At 54.6% G+C, this 18,746-nt stretch overlaps 2 protein-coding genes across 23 annotated transcripts; one reads left to right on the top strand and one right to left on the bottom strand.

Annotated features, from left to right (window-relative positions):
• Positions 1-619: 619 nt before the first annotated feature.
• TUFM (Tu translation elongation factor, mitochondrial) lies at positions 620-4,167 on the top strand. Its single transcript, XM_025920281.2, has 10 exons — positions 620-810; positions 914-1,108; positions 1,557-1,723; positions 1,971-2,075; positions 2,164-2,328; positions 2,472-2,604; positions 2,688-2,792; positions 2,907-3,058; positions 3,165-3,284; positions 3,805-4,167. Exons 1-10 carry the CDS (start codon positions 768-770, stop codon positions 3,976-3,978), a joined length of 1,359 nt encoding a protein of 452 aa, XP_025776066.1. The 5' UTR covers positions 620-767; the 3' UTR covers positions 3,979-4,167.
• A 1,707-nt stretch (positions 4,168-5,874) lies between these two features.
• Positions 5,875-18,493, bottom strand: ATXN2L (ataxin 2 like). Of its 22 annotated transcripts, none has more exons than XM_086692529.1 (24): positions 17,685-18,491; positions 16,140-16,176; positions 15,911-15,967; positions 15,754-15,825; positions 15,254-15,404; positions 14,734-14,858; positions 13,562-13,653; positions 12,941-13,141; positions 12,138-12,313; positions 11,849-11,962; positions 10,524-10,736; positions 10,363-10,434; positions 10,027-10,097; positions 9,545-9,840; positions 9,397-9,466; positions 8,811-8,957; positions 8,616-8,688; positions 8,325-8,512; positions 7,955-8,084; positions 7,748-7,869; positions 7,368-7,580; positions 6,953-7,196; positions 6,644-6,803; positions 5,875-6,398 (listed from the first exon to the last, which is right to left on the bottom strand). In XM_086692529.1, exons 1-23 carry the CDS (start codon positions 17,981-17,983, stop codon positions 6,649-6,651), a joined length of 3,318 nt encoding a protein of 1,105 aa, XP_086548655.1. In that variant the 5' UTR covers positions 17,984-18,491; the 3' UTR covers positions 5,875-6,398; positions 6,644-6,648. The 22 variants fall into 22 exon arrangements, with proteins under 22 accessions (XP_086548655.1, XP_086548656.1, XP_086548658.1 ...); XM_086692530.1 differs by having other exon boundaries at positions 5,875-6,375; XM_086692532.1 differs by having other exon boundaries at positions 7,007-7,196.
• Positions 18,494-18,746: the final 253 nt, after the last annotated feature.

The raw sequence follows: 18,746 nt of genomic DNA, 5'->3' as shown, positions 1-18,746 counted from the left end.
TTTCCTGCTTCCTGTCCAGCTCATTTTCTCAGAGCCAGATGTCAGACTCTCCCCATGAAGTAGATCCTACTGTTCCCATTTTACAGATAAGAAAACAAAGACTCGGCGGAGAGATGTGTCACACTTGCGCCCCACCCGCGAAAGGCTCCCAGGCCCGCCTCTCTTCGCCTGGCCGCAGGGCCTGGTCCTACCTCCGGCGGCGGCGGCTCAAGGGCCGCCAGATCTCTCGCCAGACCCCCGCAGTGGGTCGGACTCCAGGGTGCTTTGAGCCAGGCCGTTCCCGAGCAGGCCGCGCCGGGGCCGCCGCCGCCGCCTCCGCCTCCCGGAGGCAGGGACCGTCGCTCCAGACCCGGCCTAGCCCTACGGGACTCCCACCACCAGCGCAAACACAGCACGCCCCACCCGGAACTACAACTCCCGTGAGCCTGCGGGGCTCTGGTGCGCGACCGGACGCTCCACGTCGGTCCCCGGCGCCGCCAAAGACACCTGCGTTGCCCCGTCAGTCCGCGAGGTTCGAGGTCCGCGAGCCTTGTGGAAACCGTCTCCCTCCCTCCGCGCCCGCGAAACACCAGCACCTTCCGGGCGTCGCCTTTGGTCCCACGCCCGGAAGTCGTAAAGATGGCCATAAAAACTGGAGGCTAGAGGGACCGCGGCATGCCCTCCCTGTCTTCACTTCCGCCGGAAGTGACCTCCGCTCTCCCGTGCCCTTTCCTTTCTGCACGCGCGGGCGCCCTGGACCGGGTACTCCGGGCGCGAGTACGACCACAATGGCGGCCACCACCCTGCTGCGCGCGACGCCCCTCTTGAGCGGTGAGGGGGCGGGGAAGGCGATGGCGGCCCGGGACGCTTGGGGCGTCGTCCGGAGTGGCCGGGCTCGGACCCGCGCTCTGATTCCAAGCTTCTTCCCCCGCAGGTCTCGGCACCGGCCCGACCCCGCTGTTGCAGGGTCTATTGCGGCCGCTGAAGGCCCCGGCACTGCCCCGCTTGTGCCGCGGCCTGGCCGTGGAGGCCAAGAAGACCTACGTGCGCGACAAGCCCCATGTGAACGTGGGCACCATCGGCCATGTGGACCACGGCAAGACCACACTGACCGCGGCCATCACGAAAAGTAAGCGGGGTTGGTTGGGGACGTGCGGCAACGCCCTCTCTGCTGGCGGGACCTGGAGCCGGGGAGGTGCTGCTGGAGGTGGCGTGGCCCCAGGGGCCAGAACTTGGGCGAACGGTGGGCGGGAAGATGCAGGAAACACATTTCCCCTGCACACAAAAGTGTTTGTGATGCAGAAGTTGGGGAGCCCGAGTGGCTTCTTTCTAGCCGTGGCCGGTGCTCTGTAAGCAAAGGCTTTTACCCTAGAGAATTCGCAGGGCTGGACCTTGAGGCCTTCTAACGTTTCTTTCTGACCCCAGTTACCTCTGCTCAGGAGCTGAGGGAGGGGGTCAAGGAAGTGTTATTCCCCCAGACCGTCCTTTGTGTAGGTGGAGATTCAGGGGTGTGGCTTGAGCCTTGCCTCTACTCCTGGAACTTTACGTGAGAGGTTTATTCTCTTCCTTCCCCTTAGTTTTAGCCGAGGGAGGTGGAGCCAAGTTTAAGAAATATGAAGAGATTGATAATGCCCCTGAAGAGCGAGCCCGTGGAATCACAATCAATGCAGCTCACGTGGAGTATAGCACTGCCGCCCGCCACTATGCCCACACCGACTGCCCAGGTCACGCAGATTATGTAAAGGTGAGAGAGTTGCTGGGTGTGGGGCCAGGGGCTGTCTCCTGCCAGGAAAAATGTTGGACTGGTGGGGGAGGTTAGGATATTCAAGATGTGTGGGTTGAGGTCACGGATATCTGGGCACGGCCACTCCAAGGTGGGTGGTAAGGAGATGGCAGAGAAAGGTGGGCCTCAGTTCCTAACCGCTGTGCTTGGCTAGATGGACGTGGAGCTGAGGAAGTCCTTGAACTAGGCTGTTTCCTCTCCTACCCAGAATATGATCACAGGCACCGCCCCCCTCGACGGCTGCATCCTGGTGGTGGCGGCCAATGACGGCCCTATGCCCCAGACCCGAGAGCATTTATTGCTGGCCAGACAGGTACTCAGAGCCTGGGGAGGGGTGGAAAGAGGAAGAGTGGGGAGTTGGTCCATTCAGGACACCATGTCTCTCTGTTTCCCGTCCACAGATTGGAGTAGAGCACGTTGTGGTGTATATAAACAAAGCAGATGCCGTCCAGGACTCTGAGATGGTGGAGCTGGTTGAGCTGGAGATCCGGGAGCTGCTCACTGAGTTTGGCTACAAAGGGGAGGAGACCCCGGTCATCGTAGGCTCTGCCCTCTGTGCCCTTGAGGTGAAGGCGGGCTCAGGCAGGGGCTGCTGGTGGCAAAGGATGGGGCTGGAGGGGCATCCGGAGCTCTGCTGGGAGTCGGGGGAGCGTCTCTTAGTAAGGAGAAGCAGAATGAAAATTTGAGTCCTGTCACCTCCCCCACATAGCAACGTGACCCTGAGCTAGGCCTGAAGTCTGTGCAGAAGCTGCTGGATGCTGTGGACACTTACATCCCAGTGCCCACCCGGGACCTAGAGAAGCCTTTCCTGCTGCCTGTAGAGTCCATTTACTCTATTCCTGGTGAGGACCGTGTGTTTACTTGCACTCCTCTCTGGTGGTAGCCTGGCCCCGGGTCCCTGAGGTCGTGTTCTGTTTCTTCCCAGGCCGGGGCACCGTGGTGACAGGTACACTAGAGCGTGGCATTCTGAAGAAGGGAGACGAGTGTGAGTTCCTGGGACATAGCAAGAACATTCGGACCGTGGTGACAGGTACAGGAAAGATGCCTTGGGACCCCGGGGGCTGGCTCCACGATTTCCCCTTGTAGCTCCTTGGTGCCTTTCCTCCGTCCTTGATCCTCCTCCCTGGTCTCTTCTCCTTCCTAGGCATTGAGATGTTCCACAAGAGCCTGGAGAGAGCAGAGGCAGGCGACAACCTTGGGGCCCTGGTCCGAGGCTTGAAGCGGGAGGACCTGAGGCGTGGCTTGGTCATGGCCAAGCCAGGGACCATCCAACCCCACCAGAAGGTGGAGGCACAGGTGAGGGCTCCAGGGGATGGTGGGCATCACTGAGTCAGACTGTCCTCTGCAAAGAGGCAGTGTTTCCAGCCAAGCACAGCTTCACCCTTGCTGCTCTCTCTTCCAGGTTTACATCCTCAGCAAGGAGGAGGGTGGCCGCCACAAGCCTTTTGTGTCTCACTTTATGCCTGTCATGTTCTCTCTGACTTGGGACATGGCCTGTCGTGTCATCTTGCCACCAGGGAAGGTATAGTGCACATAGGGAACGTGAAAGAGTGGCAGAGACACTCTTCATACCAGCTCTACCTCACTCGTGGTGCCAAAGATGTGACAACACGGGTGACTTTTCCTTGACTGGTGTAGATGAAGCTAGTGATAGATGGGTCTGACCCAATGGGTTTAGGAGAAGTCTGTCTTCATCTAGTATTGCCTGGGTGAACTTAGCCATGCTAGCATTTACCCACAGAAAGATCTCCCAGAAAAGCATTCTCCCTTGAAGAATTATATACTGTGCATGACAACTCAGAGAAGTCTTGTGACTAAGAAACCTGCATGGCCTAGTTTCCTTTCAACATTGGACCTTAGGAACACTGGTCACAAGTCCTTTGGTCTTCAAATATGTTTACCTCTGCTGGTGGCTGGAGTGAAGCTGTCCCCAGAAAGGATCTCCCTGCTGCCATTTCCTGTAACTTTTAACCTTGGTAGGCAGCAGTTGGGGGAAAGGTGCCCCGAGGGCCATGCCTGAACCCTGTCTCTGCCCTGTCCAGGAGCTTGCCATGCCTGGGGAGGACCTGAAGCTCAGCCTAATCTTGCGGCAGCCCATGATCTTAGAAAAAGGCCAGCGTTTCACCCTGCGAGACGGCAACCGGACCATCGGCACTGGCCTCGTCACGGAGACGTCGGCCCTGACTGAGGAAGACAAGAACATCAAATGGAGTTGAGTCTGGACTCTGCTTGGGCTCTCTTGAGTTTGAGGCTGCACTGGCCAGCGTTCTCTCCTGCTTCGATGCCCCCTTCCCAGGGCATGGGCTGCTGCCTAGCAGTGCAGCTAGACGGACACTTCTCCTGGTCAGGAGGGGCCCATGGCCTGCCAGGTGAGGTAGGTCAATAAACTGTTCTGTGAATAGGGAGGTTGTGTCTCTCGTGTCCTTGCTCTAAGTTGGAGAGGATGGAGGAGTATAAACAGGGAGCCTGGGACACATGAGCTTGTGTGCTGCCCTTCAGTTCACGTCTGTGGTACCGTTTTGGAAAAGCTTTGCGTTTTCAAGTGGTCCGAACCACTGGGACATAAGGAGAGGAGGAAAGCTGGTCTAGCGAATTGGGTCGGATCGTCTAGCAAAGTGCCGTGGCAGGAGACTGCTGGCTGTCCTGGGGGAGACGCAGCATGGGTTCGGCTGAGGTGCCAGACACACCTCCCGTGCCCGGGGAGTAGTTACTAGGCTGTTAACGTCTACCTGCCCTCGTCTAAGCGCTAAGATACTGGACGCTGCTGCTCACCTCCAGGACCAACACCCAGCACCTAAGGAGGTCCCTGTGCTTGATAGGTTATCCCCACTACATATTACCAATTCCAAACACAGGACAATCTTCAATTGGAGGTTTCATTGTATAACTTTAAAACCTTCAAAGATGAAGGTTTAGAGCATGTACCGAGATTTAAAATTGAGAGGACTTTTTACCAGATAAATGGGGAGTAAAATGCTTGAAAACTTGAAATGACTGACCAGGATGCTGACCCCAAACAAAAAAGGTTAGCTTCCAACAGGGACTAACGGGCACCTTTTAGCCTTGCTTCCTGACAAATGAGCCTGTTCCACACTGACCAGCCTTCCAGAGTGGGGAGGTTCTTAGGCCCAACCTAAGAGCTGTTTTGAGAGTCACCATCCAACCTGTGACTTCACAGCACGGAAGTGGGCTCAAGAAAAGGACAGCAACAAAAAGCACTTCACGAGAAGTCCTGTCCAAAGATAGGGCAGGTTTGCTTTAGTCAGTGAGCAAGGCTGAAAGGTTTCCCGGGATTCCTGGTGGGACGAAGCCAAGTTCTCTTCCCTGAGGAGGACCACCCAGCACCCACAGCAATTCCATCTCAGTACTTCGGAGACTGGTCTCCATCTGCACCAGAGACATTCTGAGCTCATCTGGCTTTCTGCTGCTGCCTCTTCCATCAGTGCCCCACCCCCAACCACAATTGCCATCCCTTAAGAGAGCTCTTCCACTGGGGACCCCCACCCATGCACATCTGTTTTCTATTTACCTCTATATACCCACATCATGCCCCCCAACTACCAGGTTTCCAACCCTCACACCCTGGATCTGTAGCCTGGTATGTAATCCTTTTCCTGCCCTGCTCCTCAGCTCACCTTCTCTGGCTTTGGTCCCATCTGAAACACCCCTGCCTACCCACGAGTACTAGTGCCACCTCCCTGATGCTCTAAGGAGGAAATGATTTTCAATTAAAACGGGTGCCTGGGTGGCTCAGTCAGTTGAGCACTGGGACTCGGGATTTCAGCTCAGACCACGATCTCATGGTTCAGGAGACTGAACCCTGTGCTGATGGTGTGGAGCCTGAGATTCCCCCCGCCACACACGTTCTAACTTTTTAGAAACGTGAACTTAAAAACTACCTACAAACCTGAAACCTCAAGACAAGGCCAACATCAACATGAGAGAACAGTCCCCGGGAGGCTGGGTGATGTGTGGCAGTGAGAGGCAGAAGGACCAGCACCCACAGACTGTACTGCGGTTCTGTCCCCACCCACTGCTGGGAGCCACCTCATGACACCTAAGACTTGACAGCTGCTATCTTACTCTTTTTTCCAGAGGAAACCACAGGCAGGTTAAGTTAGTTTAAAATTTTATTTTTTTTAATTTTTTTTTTTAATATTTTTATGTAATAAAAAGTAAAAGTCCTTGTCCAACCATCCTTGTAGGGCATCTGTCTGTCTGTCTGTCTCTCACGCCGGTCACTCAAGTTAATGGGAAGAAAGAAACAGGGGGGCCCAAGTCTGAGGTTATAAATAATAGAAAATAAAAGATCTTCCGTCTCCAGCGGGGGATAGATGAGAGGATGGGAGGGCAAGATGGGGTGGGGATGGGCAGGGGCAGAGCAGGAACCCCCCACCCCCGCTGGACCCTGGCCCTGCCCACTTCGAGCCCCGCCCCCCCTTCAAGGTGCTTGGCAGGAATTCCCCAGCTCCCCCGGGGTAAAGGGGGGTGTGGGGGGCTGGGACTGGTCCGAGCTGCTGGGGGAAGAGACATAGATCACTCTTCCCTCCACTCATGGAGGTCTCAGGTCGCGGCCAGGACAATCTTCAGTTCCCCGGGGGGTGGAAGGGGAGCTGCTGGGAGGGATGAGATTGAACTGGTTGGAGGGGAAAGAGAAGAGAGCAGGAGCATTAGAACCCAAGCAGCTGTCCCTTCATCCAATGCCGTCCAGTGTGGGGTGTGGGGGGAGTGTGTGGGTAGGAGCGGCCTCCTCAAGGTGTCTCATGGGGCTGTCAGAAGCACAGATCAATCGCTGTTTCCCAGTGAGCCAGAGCCCTTACTCGTGTGCCCAGCTCAGCCCCCCACACCCCAGCCTGGCCCTGTCTGCTGCGCTGACCTTACCTCGGCTAAGTCAGGAGACAGTCGGGGTCACTGAGAGCTGGGGAGGCAGTGGGGAGGGGGGCTGCTGGATCACAACTGAGCGAGGACGGAGGGAAGCAAAGGACAGAGCCAGGAGCAAGCCCCTGGCGGCGGCGACTGTGGCTTCTGCCCACCCTACATACTTCACAGACAGGTGCAGGTCGGCGGGCGCCCTGTGGGACAGCCCTGCCTCCAAGACCCCTCACTCCCCTCCCAGAACCCGTGCATCCTGCCCCACCTGCAGCCCATCAGCTCTTCCATGCCAAATTCCCCCAGCTAACGAGAACTCACGAATCCTGTCATCGGCTCCTCCTGGAAATCCAGGCGCCTGGCCAGGCTGCTCACCTTGGGGGTGTCCGATGTAGGGGTAGGGTGAGGGTGTGGAAGCTGAGAGTGCAGGCACCCCACTCTGGGGCACCGCGCCTTGGGGGGGGCCCCCATGGCTCTGGGGTGGGTGCAGCAGCATCACCTGGGGCGGGTGGGGAGCCCCAGGGTGAGGGGGCGGGGCTGCTGTGATTCCAGTTTGGACATGGGCCTGCAGAAAACAACAACAAAAAATCCCAGCTGGGACCACCCCAGAAGCTACACACAGGCTCCGAGAAGCCTGGTGTTCAGACCACTGAGGAAAGGGGCAGCAGGATAGCCCCAGGACCCGGGTCCTGATGGCAAAACAGACCCATAGAAAGCAAGTCCCTTGGGCTCTTACCTGGGTAACATGGGCCATGTTGGTGAAGCCGTGGGGCAGCTGCTGGTGGGCATGGATGGCATACACAGCGGCTGGCTGGGGGAAGCTGCTCTGAGGGGACTGGGCAGAAGGTCCCGGTGGCAGAGAAGGCGGTGTGCCTGTCAGGGCCCCTGGGTGGTACAGATTCTGCTGTGGCTGTCCACTGCCCAGGTGTGGGGCCTGCCCCGCCTGGTGCTGTTAGGGGGAGGGGAAGGGTGAGTGCCACCCCACTCCTCGGGTACCAGGCCTACCCCCCGCCACCGACTCCCGACCATGCCCGAAGGGAATGAGCCCCCGGCTCCATCCCCCTCCTCCAGCCGCCCACTCCTGCCCCAACCACTTGGATCCCCCATGGCAGGCACCTGGACGGGACTGGGGGCCGCATGCTGGGACTGCGGCTGGCTCCCAGTAGGCGTGGTGGCCGGCTGCGGCTGGTGGGCATGGAGCTGCGTAGCATGGTGTGGATAGGACTGGTGAACGGTGGCTACAGCAGGAAAGAGGGAAGGGATCAGCGCCAAGCACACCGGAGAGGGCTAAGGAGCAGTCTTCGGGAAGGGCACAGAACTCACCATACAGGGCTTGGGGGGTGGGCTGCTCTGCAGAAGGGTACTGAGGGGTGGAGGACGACACAATGGCCTGGGGATGGCTCCCCGACGTCAGCATGCGTGGGTTGCTCTGAAGCATGGGGGCGAACACCGGCTGGAAGGACAAGAGAGGAGCGGTGGGCATGTCGCGCTGCCCGATAACCCGTACACGGCACGACTCCGGCTTTGCCGCAACCACCTTGTTTAACGTTCACAAGGGTGCAAGCAAGGAGACGCCGTTTTACCTGCGCTTTAGAGAGTACCAGTGCTTTGCTACGGGTCCTGCCAGAGCCAGGACCGAAACCCGAGTGACCCTCAGCTCTGTACTCCCGTCTCCCTCCCGTGCCTCAGTTACCTGTGAGGGGTAGTGGGCCATTGGCTGCATCATGGCAGGCTGGCCCGGGAACTGCTGCGGGGTGTAGGGGATGTAGGAAGAGTACGGTGTGGCAGCCACAAGAGGGGGGCCGGCGGCGGCGGCGGCCTGCATCATCGGAGGGGCTGAGGCTGGCTGGTGTTGGTCCGAGCGCTGCGGGGGCAGGGAGCCTGGGGAAAGGGAGAGAACGCCAAGCTTAAGTTCCTTCTGCCAGGAGGCAACGAGGCAGCACCACCCCCCTGCCGCTGGAGCAGCCCTGCCAACTCTGCTCACCTTTTGCTCCCCGGTACTTGCCCTGCTGTCCAGGCACGGAATTGGATACAGGATATGGATACATCTGAGGTGCCTACGAACAAGGATACAAATGAGGCTGAGCAGCTTGCTAACAAATGCCCAGAACGGCCTGACCCGGTCCTCACCAGCCCAGCCAAGCCTCTTAGCCTAGACTCACTCGGTCTCTCCTCTTACCTGAACAGCTGGTCCCATGTGGATCTGAGGTATGTAGGAAATGTACTGGGGGCTATAGAGCCCACTCTGGCCTGCTGTGAGCACCGGGATGGAAGGAGTTGAGTGAGTCCGGGGCCCCGGAGAAGTCGGGGTACTGGTGGATTTATTCTGTAGTAAGAGACAACAGAGGATGCGTGCATTTTGATCTCTGTATGCCCCTCCTGGGCTTATAACAGTAACGGAGCACTGCACGCCAGATACACTCTACCCTTCATCTTGCTTAAGCCTCACGCTGAACCCCCTGAGACGAGTATTCTCAAAATACAGGTGAGGAAACAAAAGCCAAAAAGTTAAATGGCTTGTCATTCAAGCCAAAATCAGGGATCTGAATGAAACCTATGTTCAGAACTAGCCCAACACACATACTCCCTGAGCTAAACCCTAAACACATAAAAACCTGCCACACATATCGTGACCCCTCGCCCCCAACCCTGACACGTTTGCCCTAGAGCAGCCCTACTTTCACGACCTCTCTCCCCATGCTCTCTCCCCCCACTCCCAAGCCTCCCTCAGAGAAACCAGTCCACCTTCGCCCATTCCATCTCACCACAGACAGCAGAGGCTTTGTGGGATTAAATTCCTTGGCATTGGGGTTCAGCGTGGACTTCTTCACTTGTCTGTGAGAGAAAAACAAAGTCAATCTTCACAGTTTGCTCATCTCCCCCGACACCTGCCCAGCTCCCCATCCTACTCACTCAGCAACAGGGCCCTCATCCTTCTCGTCTCCCTTGATGAGGCCCACCGGGGGGCTGCCAGTCTGGCTTGGGCAAGGTGGCGGGGGCTGCTCTGGCCCCTCGGTGGCTCCTGCCGGCGGCAGGGGTGCTTTGTCCTCCTTATCCGATACGGACTCTGTCTTGGAGGAGACTGGGGACCCCATTGGCTCTGAAGTCAATAGACCATCAACCTCCTTCTCTTTCCCTTTGGCCTCCTCCTTTAAGATCCGGGGAGGAAAAGGATCCAGGCTGGTCTCAGGGGAGCTACTGGACTGCAGCTGGAAGGAGAAAAGCACACATACAGTGCCCAGACAGCTGGTCCAGACCCCAGGCGTGGCTTCCTTCCTTCCTTCCTCCTTGCTTGGTCTCATCTCTTCTATTCCACCTAGTCCTGTGCCTCTTCTATAAGCCCCCTCACCCTCCCTCCATCCTTACACCCTGGCTCACTCCCATACTCCTCTCACCTTAAACTGGGCCCCAAACTTTCTCAATTCTTCCAGTTGAAAGCGTTTCTGTTCATTCTGAAGGCCAGGGACTATGAAAAACAGTGAAAAAGGAAAAAATACGCATTTCTTTTTTCAAGGTGGCTACAATGCCAGTAGCCCAAAGGACGAAGAAAACAAGGAAAAAAAAAAAAAAAAAGGCTTGAGAGTTCTATAGAACAAATTAGGATCACATGACTGACAAGCTACTGTTTCCCAAACCCCAACAAAACTCTTGGTACTAACTGAGGTGCTCTCCTAATTAAAAGGACACTTAGACCTCAGCGGGGGGTGGGGGGTGGGGGTGGAAATCCTCACCTTTCCCAGCTATCCGGGACAGCTCCTGGGATTCCAGAGTTCTCCCAGGTTCCTTGGCTGGAAGTTCTTTTACTGAGCAAGAAGAGACACATGCCTGAAGGTCCTTCTGTCCAGAACCACACTTCACATTGTCCACAAGCCCTCAACCATGTGGCTCTTACCATCTGTGGGGGCCAATGAGATCTTTGGAGAAGCTGGGGAAATGGAGCCTACTCCAGGATCCACAACTGATGATGTCACAGGGATGGAAGCTGAAGAGGTTGGTACTGCTGAGCCAATGGGGGGCTCAGGACAGGAAGCCGAGATTGGGGCAGGGGCAGCCGACTTGGGAGAGCGTGGGGGATACATCCGGCCCACTGGAAGAAAAGGGAAAGCTGTACGATGGTTACTGGTCAGTGCACAATGGGCATAGGGAACCTACTAGAAACACCAAATCAAGTTTATCTGTTTTTTTAAAAATTATTTGTAATGTTTGTTTATTTTTGGAGAGAGAGACAGCGCATGAGCAGGGGAGGGGCAGTGAGAGTGAGAGTGAGAGAGTGAGTGAGAGTGAGAGTGAGAGAGTGAGAGAGTGAGAGAGTGAGAGAGAGAGAGAGAGAGAGAGAGGCAGAACTGGATCCGGACTCTGAGCTGTCAGCCCAGAGCTGGATGAGAGGGGCTTGAACTCAAGAGCTAGGAGATCATGACCTGAGGTGATGTCAGATGCTCAACCGACTGAGCCACCCAGGCGCCCCCACCCCTTTTCCTTTAATATGTAAGGTCAAACCTAAATTCCTAGAAGAGCAAGGCAGGTAACCTAATCAGGTAAAACAGATTCCTGGGCACCATAAAAGATCAGAATGTTTTACAGGAGCAGACTCACTGTGCAGAACTTTCTGTATTTCCAAAGAAGTTGAAAATTTTCTATTTCTCCTGTCTTAAAATGCTGACAACTGGGACACCTGGGTGGCTCAGTCAGTTAAGTGGCCAGACTCTTGATTTTGGCTCAGGTCATGATCTCATGGTTTGTGAGACTGGGCCCCTGAATTTGGCTCCATGCTGACAGCTCAGAGTCTGCTTGGGATATTTCTCTCTCTCTTTTCTCCCCTCCCCTGAGCATGCTCTCTCTCATATTAAACATTTTAAAAAATAAGTAAAATGTTAACTTAAAAGTTTGTTACTGTTGTTTTTTAAAGTAAGCTCTATGCCCAATGTGGGGCTTGAACTCACAACCCTGAGATCAAGAGTCACATGCTCCTCTGAGCCAACCAGTCACCCTGACAACTAATTTAAACAAAAGACATCTGACAACCAAACACAAACCATGGATTGCTACATTGGTATTTCTACGGGAGGGAAACAAATTTCTTTCCTAAAAAGCATAAACTCAAAACCCCCAAAACATCTCTTTCATCTGGGAACGGTCTCCCAACCCAGCTTTCCAACAACTGACATTTACATCCCCCATAAATTTTTATTTCTTCATATAACACTGCTGAAATTTTACCTGCAGGAGGAGGTGGAACAGAAGCTTCTCCAGAGGTCCTACTGCTGGGTGAAGACACAGTCTTGGCACCACCTCTCAGAGGCCGCTGTGCCTTAGGGGACATGCGGGAAGGGCCTATTTTTTTTTTTTTTTTTTTAAGATGGGGAAAAAAGAGGCAGAGTATCTGCTATTACATTATCACCAACGCATCACCCTTCCAACCCACCTATCCTTTCAATTCTCCTTCCCACTTCCTTCCTATCGGCTTCCCTACCACCGCCCCCTGCCCCGCAAAGCCCGCTTAACTCACCTCCATTGATACCACGTGTCTCAGAACCTGGGCTGGGGCTGCTATTGTCAAGATGGTGAGGGCCACGAGGTGGCAAAGAGCTAAGGCCAGGGCGGCCACCCCGGGAACTACTGCATCGAACTCCTCCCCGGGGACCTTCCCGAACTCGTTGGGGTAGAGGGATATACTTTCCCTCCCTAGGGGAGAGAGTTCAAGCAAGGTCGATTAGTCATAAAGCCCACACATTTTGGAAAAATGAAGTTTTCCCTCCCAAAACACACGTGTACATGTATACACACACATACCCTGCCTGGCTCCGGCTTTTTGCACTGCCCCACCTGAAAATCTGTTCTAGTTAAATGTTCTGTGGCTATAAGGCTTGTGGTCTTATGATGTGCCAATCCCTGACCTGACCAACCTGGCCAAAGCTCCACATTCTACCATCCTGACCTCTGAGAAAAATAGTATCACGTTATAGTTCAAGGTACAGCTTTTACAGGTTACTGTTACTGGACATCATGTACACTCTGATTTCATTTGCATGAAGGGAAGAATAAGACCTACAAATGGATTAACTTGCAGAGCAAAAAAGGGGAATCAAACTCATTTTTTCCTCCCTAAACCCACAAGCTTTAATCTTTGTTACCTTGAACAAATTACTTATCTGCTCTAGGCCTCACTCTTACACCTGAAAATTGGGGAAAACTACGTACTAACCTGTATCTTACATGGCTGTGAAACTTAGAAAGGAGTGTACAAAGCTCTTGGCCCCAGCCCTAGCCCGTACAGAGCCCCAAACAGACCAGGCCGCCCCCAGCAATCACCTGGATGCCAGGCTGGGGCTCTCCCGCCCTGAACCCTGCCGTTGGACTGCACTGTGCTTCTCTTCCTCAGTGCGCCCATCATCGTTCTCCATGGCGATCCGCAGGCGGTACTGGGGGCTTGATTCAATCTCTCGAGCCAATTGGGCCGCACGCAGCTCCCGCTGACGAAACTCTTCCGAGTTGTCTTTCTCCAAGGGCACCCTAAGAGGACCACCACAGATCACCACCACCCCAGTGCCAGGGGACAAGAGAAGAAAAAGGAAAAACGTTTCTATCGGTCCTATCACCAGTTCAGGCGTGTGGATGTTTAATCCCTTCAACAACTCAACATATTTAATGGGCATCTACTAGGTCCCAGGCAGAGCAACAAGGCCTATCTCTGAACCTGAGGAGTATTTACACGCACATATCAGTATGTTTTAAGTTCTAGAAGAAAAGCATGGATAAACGGACAAAAAAGCAGTTAATTCTACCAACGAGATGGCCTGGTATTTTGAGGGGACAATACACAAGACAGATTAGGAGTGGGGAGAGGACATCCTAGATACCCAGAAAAGAATGAACAAATGCCACGACCCTAGGCCTCAAACTGCATCATCTAGGAAGTACCAAGACACTCACGTATAAGAAGAAAGACTGCTATCATAGGTGGTCTTCACACCATAGTTCTCCTCGTTGAACTTGAACATTTCATTGGGGTCCCATCCGTTGGACTAAGGTGGGAAGGAAGGAGAATGTTTTAAAACCCAACAAGGAAAGCAACAATGACCTGTCATTCTCCTCCACCAGGCTGAAAAAAAAGATCTGACCAAACCAGGCGTGGAAAATAGAAACAAGGCTGGCAGGAATATCAACTAGTACTAGCAATTGTAGGACAAACTGCTAACAACTAGTAAAACCAAGGTCTTACAGGACCTAACAAATCCCTTACCAGGTTAATGTCCCAGAAAAATTTAGCGTACGTGCATGGGGACACATGTTCTAAAGTTCAGCAAGGCACTATTTTTTTTTTTTTTTTTTTTTTTGAAAGACAGAGAGAGACAATGCCCGAACAGGGGAGGGACAAAGAGAAAAGGGGAGACACAAAATCTGAAGCAGGCTCCAGGCTCTATCAGCACAGAGCCCTATGCGGGGCTCGAACGCATGAACTGTGAGATTATGACCTGAACCGAAGTCAGACGCTTAACTGACTGAGCCACCCAAGTGCCCCTGTAAGGCACTATTTCTAACAACAAAATAATAAGTCAAAACACCAACCAGTAAAGAAAAAAAAAATACATTGTTGTATATATATCCATGTATACGTATAGAAACAGAATAAGACAAAATCACTAAAAGCATTGAGTAGATCATGAAATGCCTCAAACATGAAATAATTCAGGAACAACAGAAAGGGAAAGAAAATTCTTGTATGGATTAACTATAGCATCATAATGCCTTAACTCATGAGGAATTTTAAATGATTCATAGTAGTGCTTGTTTTTGGAAGGGACATGGGTCCACACGGTCCTCGATCTTGTCTATACTTTGTTAATTAGGAAAAAAAAAAAAAAAAAAAACACCTTCAAGCAAACGTTAATAGTTGTCAATCGCAGATGTTGGGAGAACAGGTATTTTTGTTTTATTTTCTGTACCTTTCCATTTGGAATCGGACTGCCAACAACAGGCAACAGTAAGAGATTTTTCTCCCCTTCCCCAGAAGCAACTCTTGGTTCTACGACATCACAGTCAACAACCCACACTCAGACAGTAGAGTGACCCAGCTCTCGGGTTCTCAGGGAAGGGGACCGTACCATGTCAGACTCGAGGTCATAGTCATCACTGTTGCTGTCACCCCCTTCCCAGCGCTGAAGCACCTTCTCTTTGTGCTCCCCATTCACTTTTGAGTTCATGGCAATGGCTGAATCCGTAAACTTGTCTGTGGGGGCAGAGTTGAAGATCAGGAGTCAAGAGATACTTCATAGCCTTCTTCCAACACCCCCTGCCCCCAATGAGTAGTTCAGGAGCAAAGAAAAGTTTGCGTGTGTCAGAGGTGGGTGAGGGTGGATGCAACATAACAAGCCACATCTTAACTGTCCAAAAGAAGCAAGGAGTTAAAAGCAAAGCAAGGAAAATGTGAAGAACTACACCACAGGCCGGAATTCATCCCACTGCATCTTAGGTATCGAGATACAGTTTCAAAAAGAAAAATCTGGCCATCCTCCTCAAAAAAAAGATGTTTGTAAAGGGGGAAGAAGAAGAACAAGTCCTTACGTAACTGCTCTATGCCCTCTACTCAAAGAGTGGGTCTGGCATAAAAACTCGACACGGTACCTTTAGTAGCATAATTGAAGTCAACATTTCGGAAGTGGACAAGCATGACATCACTTGGCTTAAACACCATGGTATCCACAATGTCTTCCCGACAAGGACCACCTGCTGGCTCAGATGCTTTCCGGTGTACAGCATCCACGGCTAGTTCAAACTATAAAAATCCCATTTCCCAACAGTAAAGGGTCAATATCAAGAAATGTGATGGTCAAAATAGGACTATTTTTCTCCTACCCTTTCTAACCTTTTTCCAACACCACAGTCACACAAATAGTCTTCTGAACATTAGCCACAGGACTAGTATTTTAACACTAAAGTACCCAGCCCTCAATTTTCCAATCCACATATTTTTAGTGCTTCCAGCACTACTCTGGTACAGGCCTAGAGAAATGAGTAACACACACCACAAGCCTGTCCAACACCACTCAACTCACATCTTCAGTGAGTCTATTTCATTCTCCTTACATGCCACTGCAAAAATAAGCTAATTTGAGTCCACTAACCTTTGAGCTCAGAGTCTTGAAGATACCTTCATACGTGGTACCATTCTTCACCTTCACATCACAAGTGGAGCCCTGGAACAGAGGAATAAGAAGAGTGTCTCCAGCAAACTGGCGTACTACATCCCTCAAACAACCTACGGGCTAGGAACCCACTTACCACAACAGCTGTAAGAAAATGCAGCATTCTGGAATTGCTGTAAACACCCTCGAACACCTGTCAGTAACACAGAAGAAATAGACACTTGACACCTCCCCTTCCTTCTGAATATTCACACTCCCCTCACATCATTTCTTATTCTGAGCCCAACTATCTGTGCACCTAATCTGTCCCATATGCCCACATGTACCTCTGTACTTTGGGGTGTGTGTGTTGAGGAGGCACTCACCGGTGACTGTGGGGGGCCCTTTCCTGTGCTTTGTCCCCTATGAGAGGAAACAAAAAACTAGTTAAAAGTGTTTAATCCCTCTTATACGATTTATTTCAAAGAACGTGGTATCCGACAATCACATACCCTGTGAACATGCCTATTTAGACTACAAACCAATTAACAAGATTTTCAAACTCTCACCTTACAGAGGAAGAAGGCATAGACAGTAAAAGCCAGTAAACACATTTCCTCCAAATGCCACTAAAACAGACCTCAATCAGCAATGGTTGTCAATTCAACACAACCTTCTCACCTCCAAGGGGCCAGGACTACAGGCTTCCCCCAAAAACGCTACAGTAATCGTTAACCAATAATCCACCTCAAACATAAAAGTGAAAGCAGATTCAGAACTACCCAGTTTACGCACGTTACCTCTCAAAACAGAAAAGACAATCATTTTCACCAGCCTTACGCCCCAAACTCTGGGAGGAGGGTACTCCTTTTAGGACCCACCCTCCTCTCGACCTCTTTTACTCATTCAATATTACCCACTCTGGGAGGGGTCACTGATCGCCCGGTAACCCTGTTCTTCGCTGGCTGATGTAACCGGCGGTTGAGGAGGGCGATGAGGGGGCCGTTGGCGGGGCTGGGGGACAGCGCAGCCGCAAAAGCCATCCACCGGGAGGCCTCGCCCGGCCTGCGCCTGCGCATTAAAGCCCACGGGCTTCCAAAATCCCCCCTCCGCGGCCAGAACCCACTGCGCCTGCGTGTACCGCCACTCTCAAGTCCATTAACCCACACGCAGAAGAAGCCGAGTGGGGTGCCCACCACTCATCCATGAACACCAGGCGAACCCCGCCACGCACACTCCCAAACCCTGCCCTGTAGGTTACCCGCGGCTCACGAATGCCCGGGTCATAAGACAGAGCATCCGCGCGCACGTACGGGAAGAGCGCGCGCGCGCTGGAGGTTCCCTGCCCGCAGTCCTCCCAGTTGTCCCTCCTTCCGTTCCCCCGCCCACCCCGCTCCCCTCCTACTGGCCAGACCGGGAAGGAGGTGGTAGCAACCCGCTCCCAAGTCCCTCCCTCCCCATTGGCCAAACTGTGGGCCGCGCGCCCCCCTCCATTGGCTACGGCCGGGGACCCCTTCCCGCAGCTGACTCCCCATTGGCTGAAGCCGGGGACCGCGAGACCCTTCGTGGTAATGGAGCCGGGGACCCGATCACCTCTTCACCCCCCCAACTCCTCGTTCTGACGGCGCTGGCGGGATGCGCCCCGCCTGCCCTTAAGGCCCGAGCCCTGACTAGGCTCTGAGAGCTGAGCACAGCCCTTAAATGTCCCGGTGGCCGCCCGGGGACCCCTTCCCTCTGACCTGTTAGGACCTGAGGGGGCCCACCCCCAGCCTCACGGGAATTCCTCACTTTCCCCGGGCGCCCCTCAAAGGTGGCCAGGCTAGGTACCCGCCACGCGCGGTGTCCTCGGGTGCCGGCCGCTGGGCCGGAGCCGAGCGGCGCCGCCGCCCCGCAGCTTAGCCTCCAGCGCCCGGAAACCCACCCCTCCTCACCTGGCGCTGCCGATAGCCGCTGCCCCTGGCCTTTCCTGATGTTGCTGCGGCGGCGGCGGCTGCGGCGCCAAAATGCCCTCGGCTCCCCGGCGGAGCCCGCTCCCGGCGGCTGCTGCAGGCCCCAAGCAGGGAGTAGCGGCCGCGGGAGGCCCTGGGGGAGCCGAGGTGGAGGCCAGGGGCCCCGGGAGGCCGCCGTTGGGAGGGCTGGTGCCCCCGGGAGGCCGGCGGGCCACGGCCTGTTGCGTGGGGGGCGGCTGCTGGGGCTGGGAGGTCTGTTGTGGCGGCTGAGGCTTCAACATGATGGCAGCGTCCGGAAGGGGAATTAGGGGGAAGGGAGGGAAAGAGGAGGCTGGGGCTAGGCCCCCGCCGGAGAGCGCGGGAAGCGAAGGGGATTGGGAAGCTGGGGACCCGCCGTTGGCGGGCGGGGGGGAGCCCCGCGGTGTCGGGGGTGGACAGAGACGACCGCGGCTCGAGGAAGCGCCGCGAGGCGGAAGGGGAGGGGGGTCCCGCGGGCCGGAGGAAAGCGAGAGGGCGCGAGCCGGCCTGGCGCGCGTGCGCGTCGCCGGGGAAAGAGGAGGAGCGCGCGGGCGGGAGCTCCCGAAGGGGGAGGGGCGGGCAGGAGGGAACGGCGGCGCGAGAGGTCCGCGCGCACCGGGGCGGTTGGCTCCGGGCGGGAGAGGAGAGAAAAAGGCGAATCTCGCACCCCTAGCCTTTGGAGTGGGGAAGGAGCAGCGCGGGCGCTCACGCGCGCCAAAGATTTAGAATCCCTAGGTCTCGAACAGCCCTAGGGGTTGATGCCCGCTGTCGCTTCACAATGAGCGTGTGAAGCGCTAGGGGAGGAGCCGAAGTAGCCGAGAGGAAGGAAGAGCCGGCCGCCCCGCCCACGCCGGTGGCGTAGCGTCAGGATGCCTCCGCATTTGTGTGAGATGTCACGACGTAGCGTGCAGTTCTTCCGCCATTTGGGTGCTCGTGGGCGGAGTCTAAGTGCAAAGAAATCCCGGGTATAGACTAGCGACTGCCCCTCTTCGGGGGGTGGTGGTGGGCTTCTTGAGGAGCTATTCT

This window comes from Puma concolor, chromosome E3, assembly GCF_028749965.1.
Source record: "Puma concolor isolate L17-30 chromosome E3, mPumCon1.1.hap2, whole genome shotgun sequence".
Classification (NCBI taxonomy): Eukaryota; Metazoa; Chordata; class Mammalia; order Carnivora; family Felidae; genus Puma; species Puma concolor.
The sequence above is the reverse complement of the archived record's forward strand: the minus strand, read 5'-3'. Positions and strand labels throughout refer to the sequence as shown.